General features: G+C 47.6%; 2 protein-coding genes across 2 annotated transcripts; both read left to right on the top strand.

Annotated features, from left to right (window-relative positions):
• Positions 1 to 2,344: 2,344 nt before the first annotated feature.
• On the top strand, positions 2,345 to 3,542 carry LOC120664646 (fasciclin-like arabinogalactan protein 11). Its single transcript, XM_039943928.1, has one exon. The coding sequence runs from the start codon at positions 2,547 to 2,549 to the stop codon at positions 3,279 to 3,281; it is 735 nt and encodes a 244-aa protein (XP_039799862.1). The 5' UTR covers positions 2,345 to 2,546; the 3' UTR covers positions 3,282 to 3,542.
• A 2,555-nt stretch (positions 3,543 to 6,097) lies between these two features.
• Positions 6,098 to 7,373, top strand: LOC120664645 (fasciclin-like arabinogalactan protein 13). The gene has a single exon (XM_039943927.1). It carries the CDS (start codon positions 6,290 to 6,292, stop codon positions 7,088 to 7,090), a length of 801 nt encoding a protein of 266 aa, XP_039799861.1. The 5' UTR covers positions 6,098 to 6,289; the 3' UTR covers positions 7,091 to 7,373.
• Positions 7,374 to 18,936: the final 11,563 nt, after the last annotated feature.

Raw genomic sequence — 18,936 nt, 5'->3', positions numbered from 1 at the left:
ATATGTCACCATATATTCATGTATAATGGAAGAGATGAGAATACCAATTCACAACCAAATAGTTCAACTAAATATATATCAAATACATATCGAGGTGTGATGCAAAATAAAAGCTATTGTAACTAAATAATGGAAATATACATTTTTAGAGTATGTGTTAGAATATTTAATAGATGAAAAGGGCGTGAGATAGATAATTATAATTATTGATCTTCTTTTTATATTAATTGTAATTAGCCCGTGCGGGAGCACGGGTTGATAGACTAGTACAATATAATAGTTAGTTTTCTATTTGTCTAAATTTTTTTAACATTATATATTTATAATATCCTTTTCTATTCCTCCGCACATGCATCTTTATTGGGACTCACTACTACCTATACTTCTATGCCCAGCTTGTTGCTTGAATAGTTGCATGAGAGCCAAGATCTCTTCTTTCTCTCTTCCACATCAGCAAAACTAAAATATTGATTAGTTTGGCTATAAGCCAATCGTTGTACCTCCTCTAATATTTTGTCCAATTACCAATGCATAACATACTAGTGCATCAGGAAGTCAGGGACGGCCCTTGTATTGTTGCACTGCCTTGGCGTTTGGAAGTATTCAAACCTGGTAATAATAAGGAGGTGGCAACGGATACTTTCCGCCTTTGTCGTATGCTCGTATTGTAACCTGAAAGTCACGTGGTCGAGTAGAAGCAATCAAATGCTGCTTCGTCTGACCAAAGTTCAGAACACAAATGTTTGTCTATTGCTGTAGTTTACGCAAGTCAAGAAGAGATCTCGCAGGAAGGGAAGCCCACATGCGGTTCTTTTAGCCTTGGAGGGGGCGGCGAACGGACTTGACGGACTAAAGAATGCTTGCAGTTTTATGGTCACGAAATGCCCATCGCCCCAGTAGAATTTCCCGTTGGTTTCTCTCTGTGGAATCGAGTTGCTTTGGATCCGGAACCGGTTTTCTCGGCAGCATTCATGACTTGTGGGGGGTCACGCGACGAGATCACAGATATTGCCGTTGGGCAACGGACCTGCCAGCAGGGCCCCCAACAGCATGTCCACCTGGCATTTCTTCTCTTATCTTTCTGTGATGTGAAGCATCATCAGTGGACTCTTGGGCACAGCAGCAGTGCATTCCGGCCAGCTCTGAATGCTAATGCTGCCTGCTGGGGAGATTCTTGCCAACGCGATCGAACAATATAAAAAAGCAGGATGCCCCAGCTCAGGGGAGGAGACAGGGGGGCGGGCAGGGGCCTGGCCCCTTATGGTTCTCAAATTTATATTGAATATTAGAATTTTGATTAAATTTTTATATAAATTAGTATGGTTGGCCCCTTTTAATAATGAAAAAAATAAATTCCTGACTCTGCCCCTGCCCCAGCTTGGCTCGCTTGGAAGTTGGAACTCAAACAAACCCCGTCATTATAGTTTGCAGTAGAGAACAGCAGTGTACATCCTGCTAATCCCTTTGATTATGTGTGTGCTGAATCATGGCACACATTGGCAAACACTTTCTTGGTCAGTTATTACAGGCCTGGGTTTCCCATCGACGTGCTCGGCGCGCAGCACAATTTTTGTCGGTGGAAACGACCAATGGCATACGTTGGTGGCCAGGCACGAAATTCAATTGAATTGTCCGACAGGTAAGGTAGTACAACCGAGCTGCCTTCCGGCGTGCTCTCGGTGGCAATTTTTGGAGTCGTGCAAACACGACTACACGAATGGCTTTCTGAGAATCTGGCTGCGGTCTTAAAGCAAAGCTATGCATCATTAGGCATTTAGGTGACCGTTGTTCAAACTTCAGAGAAGGGGGGGGGGGGGGGGGGGGGGGGGACTGAGAAATGCTGAATAGATAGGGGAATCTTTCCTTCTTAGCCCGTCGCACAGTGGTTTGTTCGTTTCTGATGGATCATACGGTTGTCCTGCAGTGTCCCGCAGAGAACCGTTGATTGGTCCATGTGATTGCATTCCAGAACAGCAGGGGGCGTGAGAGCAGCGCACAGTCAGACTCGTCCTTGTATGCCATGAGCGATGCAGTGCTGTTTTTGTCAAGGCAAGGCGAATTGGCAAGCCATCAGAAAACTGTGCCACGGCACGACGCAAAAGTTTAACGCTGCAGTCTGAAGAAAACTGATGCATGCAGCATGCAGTAGTGACCTGTAAAACTCTCCGCTGATATAAAACCGGAATCAATGTAAAGACTTCGAAACCGATCTGACCCGCACTTAACTAAGCTCAAATCCGATCTGCATCTCGAGCAGTTGCTGAACTTTGAAGGAGGAGATTAAACAACCTGAAACCGTACTTGCAATTTGCTCTTAACTAGTCCTCCCCATCTGTGATTCTGTGCGCCTCCACTATCAGATCGCCGAATCACCCGGTCAACACCGGCCTCCCCTGCCAGACTGTTCCCTTCCCACATGCTGACAACTCCCGATCGAATCCGCGCCGCGCCTATTATATATCGCCGTCGACACCATCATCTCGATCCCTGCCCGCAGTTAACAGTAGCTGTGAGCATCGCCACCGCCCCCCACCTCACCCTCATCAATGGCGGCGAGAAGCCTCCTGGCGGCGGCGTTCCTGGCGCTGGCGGTGCCGGCGGTGCTGTGCCAGGCGCCCGGCCCGGCGGCGCCCAAGGGCCCGCCGAACGTGACGGCGATCCTGGAGAAGGGTGGGCAGTACGCGACCTTCATCCGGCTGATGAAGGCGACGCAGCAGGACACGCAGCTCAACAGCCAGCTCAACAACTCCTTCGGCAGCGGCTACACGGTGTTCGCGCCCACCGACAACGCCTTCAACAGCCTCAAGCCCGGCACGCTCAACAAGTTGTCGCAGCAGGAGCAGGTGTCGCTGGTGCAGTACCACATCCTCCCGCAGTTCTACTCGCTCGACTCCTTCGAGACCGCCAGCAACCCCGTCCGCACGCAGGCGTCCGGCTCCGACGGGCCCTACACGCTCAACATCACCGCCGACAGCAACAACCAGGTGAACGTCTCCACGGGGCTCGTCGCCACCAGGGTCGGCACCGCGCTGCGCGACACGCAGCCGCTCGCGGTCTACTCCGTCGACAAGGTGCTCCTGCCCAACGACCTGTTCGGCGTGAAGCCCCCGACGTCCGCGCCGCCCGCGCCCACCAAGAAGCCCGCCAAGGGGGGCTCCGTGGCCGAGGCGCCCGCTGGCTCAGCCGACTCGGCGCCCTCCGGCGCCGCGCCAGGCGGCGCCAGGGTCGCCGGGTGGAGCTTGGCCGCGCTGGTTCTCGGCGCGGCGGGCGGCCTGTTGTAAGGATCCGTGGAGGAATCGATCGTCGTCCCGACACGGCGAGATCCTACGTGCATGTGCATGAGTAGCGTTCTTGTTGCGATTTCATTTTCTTCTTCTCTTGATCCTGGATTTGTTCGTTGCTTCACCTGGTTTGGAGAAACCGGGCCATGTGATCCCGATCCCTGAATGTTAATGATGCTCAGTTACTGAGCTGTTTCTCTCTCCATTTCCTATTTTTTCCTCAGTAGCATTATTTTTCTTTAGTATGCTTAGCAAAATTAATTTTTTTTCTTAGTGCTCTCACTGCTCTTGGACTTGGATGAGCTAAATCTGTGCTGAAGAGGGCCTCATTTTTTTTTGGAACAAAAAGAAGGCAGGCCAGCAGTTTTGCAATTCGCAAGGTACCATGTGAAAAAAAAGCCTCCAGGCGACCAGGCCCAGACCATGTCGGTGTAGTTGAGCCCGGCCCCAGAACCCAGGCAGGCCCAGGGAGAAAACGTTAAACCAAGCCCGGCCCGGCCCTGGTCCAAACGTAGGGCCTTATGCCTCGTTTAAATTGTTTGATTTGCCGTTTGCGCGAGCGCGACAAAGTGAAAAAAGGGGTTTGGTGTTGTTGCGGAGCACAGCGTAGCACATTGTAGAGCTGACGGGGGACGACGGCTCGGTGAGAGCGACGGCATGTCAGCATGTGTTGCCTGCCAAGCATCTCTCGTTGGGCCGTCGGTTTCGCTTTCTCCCGGCCGGAAGCGTGTGCGAGTGCGAGGCGCCTGCAGCCTTTGCAAGCTGGAAAACTCGAGCGGCCACGGGCGCTCACCTGTCGTCGATGCCATTTTCTAGTCTCTCGCCAGGGCCTGGGCCTCCCATACGCACATGGCTACATGAGATCCCAGCATAGGCGAAGACCAATCACTTGGGTAATTAGATTCTTCAGGACTTATTACTGGAAGTAAGAATAAGAATTGTTTCACTGAAACATGAGATTTATATTTACATATATACATACATCAAGGTCCGGTTCAGAGTTTAGACGACCTGTTTGGGAAGGGCTTCAGATGGAGCATTGCTTTGCTCCATTGCCTTGTGCGGGTAGGTGGGTCGACGCTTTTGTATTTCCTGTGCGGTAGCCGCCGCTGGCGTGCCCCCGAAGCCGAAGAGATCGCGCCGTGTTGATCGGCGCGCATTGGATCGGCGGTCGGTTTCCGGGCCGGTGCGGCGTCGCCGTCGCCGGTATCTCCTCCTCGTCGTCAGCTGGTGACCCGGCGTACGCAGCCTGCTACTGCCGGCGCGACGCGTTTCCATTTCCAATGCTATGCCTGCCGCTGCAGATCCAGCCGGGCCGGACGCCACGTCCCAGAATTCGGCCATCGCTGCATCCCAGAATCTTCGGCTGTATTTAAGTTCGCGAAAAAAGTGTAGGTTTTGGTACACGTTTCTTTGTTATTTAATATTTAATGTCTAATTATGAATTAATTAAATTTAAAAATTCATCTCGTATGAAACACGTTTCTTTGTTATTTAATATTTAATGTCTAATTATGAATTAATTAAATTTAAAAATTCATCTCGTATGAAACAATTAAACTGTGTAATTAGTTATTTTCTTCAACTCATTTAATACTTTGTGTATGTGTCTGAAAATTCGATGTAACTGTAGAATTTTTTTTTGGAACTAAACACGTCCTTCGTTAGCACATCCGTCTTCAGTGAGATCTCGCTGTAATTCTGAAGAAAGCTGTCTGGCTTCGACCGCACAATCTCAGCGAAACAGCCTTTGCACGTCGCGGCGTTGTGCGGGCGCTTTCACCGCGGCAATGATCTGAGATTGACAGCCAAGCAAGCTCGCAGTAGAACGCTCGGGGGGCTTGGACTGTCGGTGGGATTCGTCTACGCAGCCGACGCATGATTAGTATTTTCTTTTCTAGTTTAATTTTCCTCCCGTCCAAGGCGCGATTAAACAAATCGCCATAAGCACGAACGCAAAAGGGACTAGCGGTGCAGATGGTTGAAGCATTATTTATCAGCGACAATATAATTAGATACAAAAAAGATACTAGTGTGTTTATAATTGGAGCCTAATTAATTTGCAAACACCACTTTTTTCTGAATATACAACTCCCAGCTGACAAAAGCCACGCATTCGGCGTCCTCTTGTTCACCGTGTTCGACTGGTGCACCAGCCTCCAGCCCTACAGTATTTCTTTTTCACATCGCTCCAGCACTAGCCACCAGCCATGTAATAGTATTTTTCTCTCACACCACTCCAGCCTGCCGAACGCATGTGTTGTGTAGAGCTAGCCTGGTTGATACTACGCACTCTGAAAAAACAAAGAGATATTTGGGGGCCCTTCTTGTTGCAGGTAGCACATCACTCTCCGGCAAGCTGGCAAGCCTGACTTGCCGCCACATGCGGCAGCCTGGAACTACGTACTTCATGCACATATACGTGTATACAGCCGTACCTGATTGGTACACCGACGCCTACGTGCTGCAAACTTCCAAATATGCAATGCCCAATGCCGGGCAAGTGCTTGGTGCAAGCTTTTGGTTCGCACCAACCATGACGGAACTCTCACAAAATTTCAGTGTGTGTTCAGAAACTTGCCCGTAGACTGATGGCAACCAGATGGCGTGTACTGTCTACTGTGTATAGTACATGGAGGAGTGTACTGGCTTCTCGGTGAGCTCAGGCTCAGGTGGTTCGCAGGATCACATCGTCGCGCACGTAAAAAGAAGAAATTGAGAGGGAGGCTGCCGTGACACTTGACTTGCCAAGCTCGCAAAGGCGGGCCCCGCCGCCTGCCTGCTATAACCCCAGCTCACCTCCCCTCAGCCGCCCACCACGTCCAGCTCACGCCGGTGCGCCGCCCGCCCAAGCGCTCGCGCGGTCGCGCCGCACCGCGCGCTCACTCACCAACCGCTGCTATAAGTCTATTAAACACAGGCCCAGATCCGCGCCTCCACCCTGCCCCGCTGCCCGCCACCGCCCGCACACACCAACCGGCACCGCACCAGCAGCACCGTCGACCACCATGGCCGCCTCGCCGCGCCTCGCCATCCTGCTGGCGCTCCTGGCGGCGTCGTCGGCGCTTGCCGCGGCGCAGAAGGCCAAGGCGAAGCCGGCGCCCGGGCCGGCCGGGGCGGCGGACGCGGCCCCGCCGACGGACGTGAACAAGGCGCTCAAGGACGACCAGTTCAGCGAGTTCAAGCAGCTGCTCCACGACACGCGCGTGGACACCCAGATCAACGCGCAGCTGACGGACAGCTACAACGGGCTGACCATCTTCGCGCCCACCAACGCCGCCTTCGACAAGCTCAAGGCCGGCGTGCTCAACGGGCTGTCGCCGCAGGACCAGATCCAGCTGGTCCTCTACTGCGTGCTCCCCAGGTTCTACAGCCTCTCCATGCTCGGCACCCTCAACGGCAAGGTCAACACGCAGGGGTCCGGGCACGACGGCCCCTACAAGTACGACATCAAGCGCGCGGGCAACAACGTCAACGTCTCCACCGGCGTCAACTCCATGCTCCTGGGGAGCCCCGTGAGCAAGGACTTCCCGCTCGCCGTCTACCCCGTCGACAAGGTGCCGCTCCCGTACGAGCTCTTCGGCCCCAAGCCGCCCACCCCGGCGCCCGCGCCGGCCCCGGCCCCGGCCAAGTCCAAGACCAAGAAGAAGCACAAGAAGGCCACCGGCATCGCCGAGCCGCCCGTGGCCGACGACTCCACCGCCTCGGACGGGGACAAGAAGTCGGCGGCCGCGCCCGCCGCCGGGGTGGCCAGGTGGGTCGCCGCGCTCGGGGTGCTCGGCGCCGCTGTCCTCGGCGGCCTCTTCTGAGGAAGGATAGAATCATTCGAACATCCGGAGATCAGAGGGTGCTGGACTGGTGGTGGTGGTGTGATCCATGGACGAGATCTCGTGCGTCGTGCATTGCCACGCACGATCGAGCTGGCGTCCCCGTACACTCATCGATCGATCGATTATTGATCCCTTTACCGTGCATTTGTGCGTCCATCGGCTTTATTCTTTCTCTCCCTCTTTCTTTCTTTTTTTGGCTTCTTGGTGATTTGTATTTGTAACTTAATGTGGTATACACTAGTACTTCTTGCATTGGATTCCATCTTGCTCGCCGCGATCTGGATCTGTCTGGCTTTGTTTATTTGGACGGAGACGAGTTGGTAGCTCTGTGTCTGCTTTCGCTTGTGTCTGAAGCAGCATTTTCCGGAATTCCGGTATATAAAACAGTGACCTGCGAACAGTAGTAGTGCCAACGGTTCACAGGCATCGATGCTCTGTAGTAGTCTGTACGGAGTAGATAAGATATCCAAGGCATCAGACATGGGTGGCAGCAGTGCGCCGCACCGTAGTAGCAGTAGATCTTGCATTGCTTGCCTCCTGAAAATGTTTTCCCTCGGCTGCACTGACCATCAGTGTCCAATTCCAAAACCGGAGCTGCAAACTCTGCGCCGGGGGGGGGGGGGGGGGGGGGGGGGGGTTGAAACGGATTAGCTGCATATCCATGTGTTCTTGACCGGGAAACAAACACGCAATTTTCCCTCTCCTTTCAAACCGACGCTCCGGGGCTGTGGCAGAACCGCTAAGTTAAAATAGCTTAATTAAGTGTAATGGCCATCATTTGAACACATCAGCCACATTAACTTAATTAAGGTAACCTGACAGCTCTTTCTCAACTCACGGCCGATCGAAACAACACTGATAGTCTTACGCGAAGGTGAGCGCAGATGGTACAAACATGACAAATACTTGAAAATACAATACCATACATAATAAGAAACATTAAGTTTTACAAACCAAGTCTTAGAAATTTACATAATTTACAAAAATTTACAAGTGAAGTAACTTAAGTTCACTAATAAGAAAAAGACTACACTGCCTTTACACAACCGGTCAGTCCAAAATCATAAGAGATTGCTCCGCCTGCACACAGCGTGCAATCTACGATCTCCTAACTAATCATCGGGTCCAACCACCTCCCATCCCTCCGCGTCACGGCGGATGAACTTGACACAACAGTGGCAAAAGTCAACGTCTGTGTGTCTTGAAATAAATGTTTCAACAAAAGCCCTAAGCAACTAATACTCAGAAAGACTTACCCGGCTATGGGTATACATAGCCCATTATCTAGACATACAAGGCTTTCTGGCTGGTAGTTTGTTTTGCAGAAAAAATATCTAAAAGTGGATCCTTATTTTCAATATTTTAGCTCAAAATTCTATATCGCTTAACCATCTGCTAAGATTCGCCTATCTAGAGCAAACATGGTAGAGTATCAATTATCAACTCAGAGTCATCATCATCCTATATCACTAATATTCCATCTCATTACTACGATGTGGTGCTGCGATCAAGGTGCTCATATCCGAGAGCGACTGACGGCGAATCGATCCAATTTAACCTTGTAAGGTGGACCTAACCAACACGGCACATATAAACCCCGTTGGACTATACGCGCTAACCATCCCCTCCTCAACTTTGAACTACAGGACCACCCCACCAGCGTATAGTCAGCCGAGCCCTACGAAAGGCCACCAAAAGTAAATACATGCATTCCCATTTCTCCGCGGCCACTCGACTACCCTAAGGGGTGGGAAGGAGTCGCGACTTTCAAAAAGAGGCAGTACTAGTCTTACCGGTTTCGACTACCTCCTACTCCCGGTATGCGGTTAGTACAATTCAAACTCGATTAGCAGGGCCAGACATCGAACGGATCTTAACCGACACAGACGGGGCTAAACAATTCCCGTCCGGTCTCCAATTCCATTTCCTTTCATTCTTGAAATCAGTAGCTTATATACTAAAATATAAAAACATCCTATATCTCGCGAGTAACATGAAATTACTCGACTTCTACTGAGTCCTATTTAGCATGGCATGCCTATCGTCCTACATCTACCAGTAGAGGACTCATGGTACCTAAGGAATTATGCATCTAAGGTTTCATTCAACTCTTATGAACTCTAATGCACAAATACTTAATTAAACATATTGTATAAAATTTAAAATAGGGGTTATGCACCGGGGCTTTCCTTCGGGCTGCTGCTCGGTACTGGGGTGAACTGGGCCTTGGGCCATATTCTCACGAACCTCCTCTTGCTGGGCCTGCTCCGGCGGCTCATGTGGCTCCGCAATACCTCGTACACGGTCTCTTTAGCTGCGGTTTCTACACGTATGCATATGACATGAGAAAATGCAGATATGGTTTGTAACTTTAAAATAAATATTAACAGAGTATACTATTAATGATCTATATGAATTGCTCTCATTTACTAAAAATCACCCAAAACCCAGCGTATCTGGATGCATGACCGGAGTCTCTGGACAAAAACCGGTGGCATCGGATTACTAAAACCGGTGGTACCGGTTTCGGTACCTGATCAGGCTAAAACCGGCGGCACCGGTTTCGGCCGGTGATGCACAACTTTGCGCACATCACTTGGAACGGAAGGGGGAAGGGCACGGTGAGGTCAAGGAAAATGCCATGATGCTTACCCCGTGCTCAGTTTGCGCGGAGAAAGGCCGGAGACTGAAGGTCGACGCGTGAGGCGAATCTCCAAGCGGCCACATCGGTGAGGAAGTGATTTTGGCCGGGGAACGGCTCAAATGAGCTCGGGAATGGATGAAGAACGAGATTAGGCAGCTGCTAGTGGAAGGAATCGACGCACGGCGTCCGGAGACGGCCGGGGCAGCGATGGGGCGGCTCAGCTGGCTAGGGCACGGGATGAGGGAGAGAAGGAGAAGAGGACCAATGGAGGACGGCGTTGGGAGGTGATAAGAAAGGCGACGTGGCGTATCCTCGGCGCAGTTCGCCGGCGGCGACGCGTGGCACGCGGAGATGCGTGCTCTGCCCTGACCGGCGGCAAAACCGGTGGTACTGGTTTCTAAAAACCGGTGGTACCGGTTTTCGTCCAGTCAGGCAGAAAAATTCCTAGCTAATGGTTTTGGTCGTGTAAGTTTAACTAATGGTCATGTTTAGATTTAATTTTAGGTGATTAACACCTGAGGTGTTACGAGGGCTGTCGGCAAAATAATTGTGTTCAGTTTGGATCGAATCGATCGGGCTGGGTGACGCATTATTGGTGGGTACGCCGCAGCGTTTAAAGTATTTCGGGTACACCGGGGGTTGGGGTTGGGGTGGGCAACTCGATCCTTTTTTTTAAAAAGGTAACTCGATTCCTTTTGCGCTGCCTCTCGTAGGCCGTGTTTGGGACAGCGGTGGCGACGCTTAAACGTGATAAGCGGAAAAAATCCCGCCGAACGCCTCGCGTCAGACGCGCGTTCACCCAACGCCTGCAGCGCAAAACGCGGATCTTTGAACTGCACGGAGGAAAATCGGAGAAGCGAGCTCTGAGCTGCGTTCGCGTTTAAGCGACGCGCTGCTGGTGCCCGCGGTCCCAACACAGGGCCGTAGTCACATGGAACCTTTGCCTACCCTGGATCTGGCCTCCCGTTCCCTGCTCTTGCGGTGGATTTAAGCTGATGGTCATGCACAGGCATACATGTGATCCTAGTCATGGAGCAGACTAGTAGGTTTTATGCCGGCGGATCTGGTCCAGTGTTCTTCAGGAGAAAGAAGTAGAGTTTTTTTTTTTGCTAAACACTACGAGTCTACATCAGTCACCACCAGTAAACATATGCAGGCAATAGAGGTTTTTTATTTGGATGAAATTCTTCCGACTATCCAAATTCAGTCAAAATTTCTAAAAAAACATAAAAAATATGCCAATTCTTTGTCTACCGGTTTTACCGCCCCTCCAAAATTTAACTTTAAAACGGTAAGACGAACACTGTACACGCCCTATCCCCATCTCTGAAAAGCTGGATCAATTGATCTTTAGATTGTTCACCGCATACAGCTATTGAAAGAACAATGTTGTTAATTTCAGAAATGAGTGTAGGAAAATACAAATAGTGGTGCTGGATCAATAAATCAAACCGGGTGAACAAGTTCGATTGCAATGAAGTAACTCTAATTAATTCGATGTCCATGTGGACCTCAGTTGTTTTGTCAGCTAATCATTGCACCGAAGTACTACGAAACAGTGTAATCGAGGCGGTGATCTTTGTGTACTTTTCTTGGAGGAGTTTTACGTGCCACGAGAAAAAAAAACTGGAAGTGGACCAAGTGGTTCCACTATGCAATATGTGAAGAAGTTAAGTTTTTGTTTCGGGCTAAAAAAATACAGCCCATACCTTGAGCTGGCAAAGCAGGCCTTGAGTTGGCAAAGCACGCTTCGTGTGGGCCTCGGCCGGGAACCGGCCAGCGGGCCGAAGAAAGCGGCCCGGGTGCAACACTGGACCACTAAATATTTAGCCCACACGTGCAACATACATTTCATTTTTCACAGGATCAGAAGGTCAGAACACTGGCACCAAGAATTGGCATCTTCCTCGCTCGTCAAAGCCTCGGCAACATCGGGCGGCGGCCGAGCACGAATCGACGCCCTCGCCACCGGGAACCTTGCAGTGCCGTCTGCTGCGGTCGGGATCGACCTCCTGCCGTCTCCAGGATTTCGCCGCCGTAAATCAACTAATGCATCTTTCTCTTCTTTTTTCTGTTCATTCGTTTTCTTTTCTTCTTTTGCTTCATCGGAGGCGGTTATGAAAGAATAATATTGCTATTTATGTTGTCGGTTGATCGGTTCCAAGCAAAGCATGAAAGATTGAAAGGCAACCTGGGCGCAACTTGACCAGGGAAGAAGAATGTTAAAGATATAGTAGATGTGTATGAGCTTTGTATTCAGGACGTGTCAACTTAGCACTTATCAAAGGCCGTGAGATCTTTAGCTATGGTAGTTTATCTCTAGTTCTATCTGTATAGATTGTTGTACAACATCTTCTAATCTTGCTGTCCAAGTTGTACTACTGTATAAGTAAGGCCCTGTCTAGTTCTCAAAAAAATTTGCACAGTACCCGTCACATCGAATCTTCAACATATGAATAACATATGAATGGAGTATTAAATGTAGTTGAAAAAATAATTAATTACACAGTCTAACTGATGAGTACGAGCTGAATCTTTTAAGCCTAATTAGTCCATAATTGGACATTATTTGTCAAGTAACAATGAAATGTTAATGGAAATGTGGGTTCCCTCGTTTAAAAAAAAGTAACAACAAAATGTGCTACAATACCAAAACTCAAACTTTTCACCAATTAAACACACCCTAAACCATGCACACAGGGGCGGAGCCAGGAATTTGTTTTTTCATTATTAGGGGGGCCAACCATGCTAATTTATATAAAAATTTAATCAAAATTCAAATGTTCAATGTAAATTTGGGAACCATAAGGGAGTCAAGCCCCTGCCCGCCCCTGGGGGCCCCGTCTCCGCCCCGGCATGCACAAGGCTGTTTTGTGCCAATCAATTAAGGCCACTAGTCTATCAACCCGTGCGGAGCACGGGCTAGTTAGATATATCTAATAATTATCTATCTCACGCTATCTTTAACTAATTAAATATTCTAATTCAGAACTGTAAAACGATATATTTATCAAGGGGCGGACCCAGCTTTAGACAAAGACTAGGGCCAAATTCAGCCACCAAACTTTCAACGACCAAAATTCAACTACACCAAGCAACCAAAACATATCTGGGCTTCTTTTTTCTGGGCCAAAACGAGGTGTGGCGCTGGTGATTACTGGGCCACGACTAGGGCCACGGCCCAAGTGGCCTTAGTGGCAGGTCCGCCCCTGTTTATCATTATATAATTATAATAAATCTGATAGATTTAGTTACTAACAATTGTTTCTCACTTTGCATCACACATTCATATATGTTTGATATGTATTTAATTAAACACTTTGTTTAAGCTTAAGTGTTAATTAAGTCCCCCGCGCTTAAAACAGTGTAATCCGGCAGTCTATAGGGTTAAGGATCGAAAACACTGGAAGTCTCACCCGAAGGCGAGCGCAGATGATTACAAGCAGACAAAAATTTCTCAAATTTAAATCACAAAACAAAACTTTACAAAATAAGGTTAAATCAAGTCATCAGAGTTTATAATGCAGCGGAAATTAGATAGAAGTTTGATTTAAAAACCACGATACTACGAAGACGTGAGGATGTCACATCGAGCCCACCGATGTGAATCCCAGATAGCTTCAACCAGCAGCAATTACCTAAAAACAGGATGACAAAAAACCATAAGTATACTAATACTCAGCAAGACTTACCCGACTAGTGGTATATACTTAGCCGACTCCTAGACATGCACGGCTTTTTGGCTCTGGAGTTATTTTGCTGAAAAGCTACTAATAATGGATCCTTACTTTCAGTATTTTAGCTCAAGTTTATTATACAAATACCGACTAGATTTGCCTAAACATCTAGAGCACGCATAGTTGATCACATTATCTTTTCAGAGTACCACAGCCATAACTCATATTCTCAACTTTTCATTCCCAATTCCATCATTTACTACGATGTGACAGAGAGATCAAGGTTCTCATATCCGCGAGTCACGGCGAATCGATTCGACTTAACCTTGCAAGGTAGACCTAACCTACACGACACATGTAAACCCCGTCGGGCCACACGCATCAACTGTTTCCATCGTTACCACGACATCTGAATCGCGCCTGCTAAAACCCAGGTGTTGGGCCCCTCACGGTGAACTCTCAGAGAACCCGAAGGTGGCATCCATCCAACACCCGCCAACTCCCACGCCCAGCGTAGCAGGTAGGGATTCAAAGTATCGTTGTAAAGCGGTACACAGCTTACCGGTTTTGACTACCTCCTACTTCCGGCATGTGGTTAGTACTGTTCAATCTTCGATCAGTAGTGCCAACAACGGTACGGTCCTTAATCGACACAGGTGGATGCATATTTTTCCATCCATTCCATATCCATAATCCAATTCCTCTCCGTCCGGTCTCCATTTTTTCCTTTCTCACAGATTCATTCTCAAATCACTTTGCCGTAAGTATTAAGATCTTATATCTCGCGAGTGACAGGAATCACTCGACTTATACCGAGTTCCTACTTAGCAAAGCATTTCTAACGACACCTATATACTAGTATAGAGTCATAGGTACCTAGGTAGAAACATGCATACTAGGTTCCAAACAACTCCTAAAAATGTAAATGCACAATTACTTAAATAAACATTGAATACTGAAATTAGGGGTTATGCTCCGGGGCTTGCCTGGGATTTGACACAAAGTCAGTTAGTTAGCTTGCACCGGCTTGATAGCAGCTCAGGTCCTAACTTGCACTTCAGTCGGTCCTTCCATCTTCTGGGTCGGTTCATCAGTACACCATCTTCTGGATTGACTCCAACGTCACCCTTCAGTTCCACGCATCGCACATCTAGGTACCTAATTGAGATGCAACAATGCGGATGTCTGAATGTGTGGATGTGTAGCATACGATACAACAAAAAGGGCAAGCAGGGGAGGCACAAGGTCATGACTGCATGGGCACAAGCACAATGCAGTGCAGTGCGATACAACTAAAAGGAAGACATGACTGGGCAATCATTTATCGAGTAAACACAACCAACAAGTTCACAAGACAAAAAGAGTCGGTGCTACACTACGAGAGTTCATTCAATTTGTTTTAGCCTGAAGTGTTTCCTTCTAAAAACCATTAGTAAACTCATTTAGAAAAGTCAAGTTATAAATCAAGAAGGATTAACTATAGATTTTATTTAACTCAACAAGCAAACATAAGTAAGGTGAATAATCACAAACCATATTATGGTCCTAAAAGGGTTAACATGATTTACACAGGAACAAGAATTAGCTATTGAAATTAGCATGTAGAAAAGCACCTCTTAGCAACACACAAAAAGAAAATTATATTTAGGAACCAAACAAAAAGTAAAAACTTAACTTGCAATCATAAAATAGTAACCAAAATTTACCAGCATGATGAGCTATTGATAAAGCATGCAACAATATTTTTCCAACATTTATTGATAACATAAAGTATTTATTTTTATCCTCAGCAAGACAAACTGAACAAAAACAGATTTACCAAAATGTGCATAGCTTCTGGATTTGAAATTTTTACAGTGAACTAAACATGTAAAGGGTAAGATATTTCATAAATTTCAAAAAATTTTGACTTCCAAAACTGCAGATATTAAATAAACACGCTTAAACAAGCATTATTCATGATTAAATCAATACATCATAAAAACATTAAACAACCAGCAGGTTAAATATTTTTCCTAAGTTCTACAAGTTAAAAAAAAACTAACCCACATTTTTACCATTTTTCTACAATTTACTATGCATTTTCAAAGCTTGCAACCACTTAAACTAATATTTAAACTAGAGAAAAAACTATTTAGAAACTGAAGATCAACCTGTAAGGAAAGTTGTAGATCTTAGAACAAGGAATCCAACAAATTTTAGTTTGCATTTTTTTTATTATTCTATGACTTACTACGATTTTCCAAAGTTCACTGTTTTTGAAACTAAAAAGGAAATGAACGTTTGCAGTTAGACCCCTGTAAAGATTTGGGGATTCGCAGAAATGCCCCTGGCCAGAGCCAGGAACAGAGGAGGCGGCGGCCGGCCGGATTCCGACTGCTCCAGTCGCCGGCGGCGAGGGCCCCGGGGAGGAATCGCAAGAGGAGAGGGGGAGCTACCTAGGGATGTGCTCGGATGGGGTTGGGGAGGCCGGAAGGAGGCTCACCAGCGTGAGCGGCGGCTCGCCGGTGGTGGTGAACGGCGGCGGCGGCGCTCTGGCGGCTCTGAGCGGCGGCGAGCGGGCCGGGAAGCTTCACGAGAGCGAGGGGAAACCATTCCCGGTGTTGGTTGGAGTCGAGGAAGGGCGGAAGGGGGTCCTCCACGGTGAGCTGCGGGCGGCGGCGCCGGCCATGGCGTGCGGCGGCGCAGCTGCTCTGGCGGCGGCTAGGGTAGGGGCGTCGGGGCGGGGTGACGCGACGGCCAATGGGGCGGGCTGATCCGACGCGCGCGGTGGTGTGACGCAGGTGGCTGATGGCGCGTGCGGTGAGCGAGGCGGCCTGCTGCGTGCGCGCGGCAGGGGTGCGGCGAGCACGCGGCAACGGCGTTCGCGCGTGAGCACGGGAGGCCTGCATGGTCTGGACGGTAGCGGTGGGCTCAGCTCGTGGCCGCAGCGACCACGGCTCAGAGCTCACGCACGCGAGAAGATAGAGACGAGGAAGCGAGTGAGGAAGAGACGGCGTCGTGCATGACTTGGACACGGGAGCGTCCCGAAGCTTTGAGAATGGAATGGTGAGGAGGATGACAGGTGGAGCCCAGGTGTCAATTCCAAATTTGGATAAAATTTGCTCAAATGTTTGTGAATTTGCAATTCTGTTTGGAATTTGAAAACCATTTCAAAACCAAAATAAATATTTCAAGCTTTTGTTCACTTTTACCAATTCAAAGGAAATTTTAAACCAAACCAAACTTTAGACCTCTATACTTTGAAATTTGAAAAACAAAAAAATTAACTAACTTCCAATTGCTTGAAAATGTAAAAAGACCCTACATATGAAAAGAAAATTAAGTTTGACCAAATTTAAACAAATTGGAACTCGTGATTTTGTATATTTAAAATGCTAACAATTTTAGTTAGTGGTTTTATTCCTGCATGATTAGCGCTAATGATTATGATAAACACAAGTTTAACCCTAATTAGAGACAATTAACACCTGGGGTGTTACTATCCTACCCCCTTAAAAGAATCTCGTCCCGAGATTCAGAATGAAAGACTTCTAAGGAGAAAGGATCAGATCAACCACCAAAAGCGGCAGGAAACAGTCACATCAGAGAAGATCGAGGTTGACTGTAGGAGTCGTTGCAGATAAGGATTGAGAACTTAAAGAAAGTTTAAGAAGCAAGGCATAAGAAACACGATATCTCCCAACAGTGATGGCATATGTTGCTTGATCATATCGGCCAATTAACCAAGGTCCTTTGTCTACCACCTCTTGTAGTCTATTAACGTTCACATCCATTACCAATTCTTCCAAAGGTTATCCTTTTCGCAACTTCGGAAGACTTACTCGATTTGGATGTGGCATATAGTTTTCCAGACAAAAACAAGAGATAGATTTGGGGGAGGTTCACAAGGAGGTAACACGTCGGTGTAATGGCATAAGGGAATATGACTAGCCGCCTCAATACCAAAGCGTGCCGAGCAATAGAACCTGAAGTCGATTGTCCATAGAAGGCTCTCATTTTCGTCGTAGTATTGCCAGTCGTTACTAATAACTCACTACCGAGCATACTTCCCACAAGAAATCCCACGTAGCATGGATAGATGGTACATGGATGAGTATGACGAGAAAGAGAGAGAAAGGTGATCCCTATATAGAGGCATAACATGTTAGCAACAGAAATTGATAACATGTTAGACAGAGCTGTGACATAGCACGGCACACAATGATGACTAATGCCTCAATAGCAACTCTAATTTGATTACATTTCAGACTTGGTGGTAACAAGAGTACACTTTAATTGTAATTGTGAGAGCAAATTATTGTTTTATTGTAATTGTAATTATTATTTTATAGATGTATTGTAATTGTGAGATTATAGACACTTACCAGCAAGTGTGACATTGTAATTGTAATAGTAATTAATATTTGCATTGTAATTGTAAGAGTTTTTTCAATCAATTTGCAAATTAATGTGATATATTTTAATTAGTTTATTTAGATTGTATTGTAATAGTGTTTTCCAGTAAAATATGGCTTCAGCAGCTGTAGGGAGTGGCGCCGGTGGGGGTGATCGTTGTCCTTCTGGAGAGAAGGGCACAACTCCAGTAGGTCGTCGGTGCAGGAAACCTAGCGCTCTTCATAGGACAGCGCTCTGTTATTTGGAAAAAGAATATAGAGAATGTGTGGCAAGGGGCGAGGAACCTACGTTTGATCTTGAGGATTTGTTGCGGCGTTACGGTTCCTCACCACCAAATCTGGAGGTTCCATCTCCGCCATCTTCTTTTGGGCCAGCTAGAAATCCGTCAGAGCATTCTGCGTTCCCACGCGAGGACGCTTGAAAATCTATATGTTGGTGTGCGAATTTTTAAGTTGCATGTTTGTTTTTGGGATGTTTGTGTTAGTTTTCGAATGCAATCTAAGTATGTGTTGTTGAATAAATTGTGTTGGATGAAATAAAAATGTTTGTTATTATAAAATTGTGAAGTTCTTTTCCACTGAATGAAATTGCTTATCCAACGAGAATATATTATTTGTAGATGGATTGACAATGGATGTACGGCCATCATTGCACAATGGCGTGGATTAACGGTCTTAAAACTTTCCTGGATGCTGCTGTTGGGTATTTTAACGATGCGAATTAATCCGCAAGCGTACGGATACCGTCGTAGCTTTCACCCGTGAGTATTCAAGGGTATCGTATCCACAGAGAACATGTGTGCACTAACTCCTAACTCAGTCGGTCCAAAGACACACCAAGATTAAGTGGCAAGGCTGGAGAGGATTCCTGCGGTAGCACTAAAGATGAGTTAAAGGTCGATCTCTCGGGTAAGACTCGCTTCGAGCACCGGCTTACCCTTGAAATGGTCAGGAGACTCCGGCCAACGGCTCTACGCTATATCCGAACGTGGAGGGCTACTAAGGACCAACAGGGCTGTCACCACCTACGGCCAACCTCAGACCGTGGGATATAAGGCAAACGAAGGTAAGCCATAGCATAGACACCACGCCTACGCTACTGATTAC

This window comes from Panicum virgatum, chromosome 3N (genome assembly GCF_016808335.1).
Source record: "Panicum virgatum strain AP13 chromosome 3N, P.virgatum_v5, whole genome shotgun sequence".
Lineage (NCBI taxonomy): Eukaryota > Viridiplantae > Streptophyta > Magnoliopsida > Poales > Poaceae > Panicum > Panicum virgatum.
This window is presented reverse-complemented; position numbering and strand designations above follow the sequence as displayed.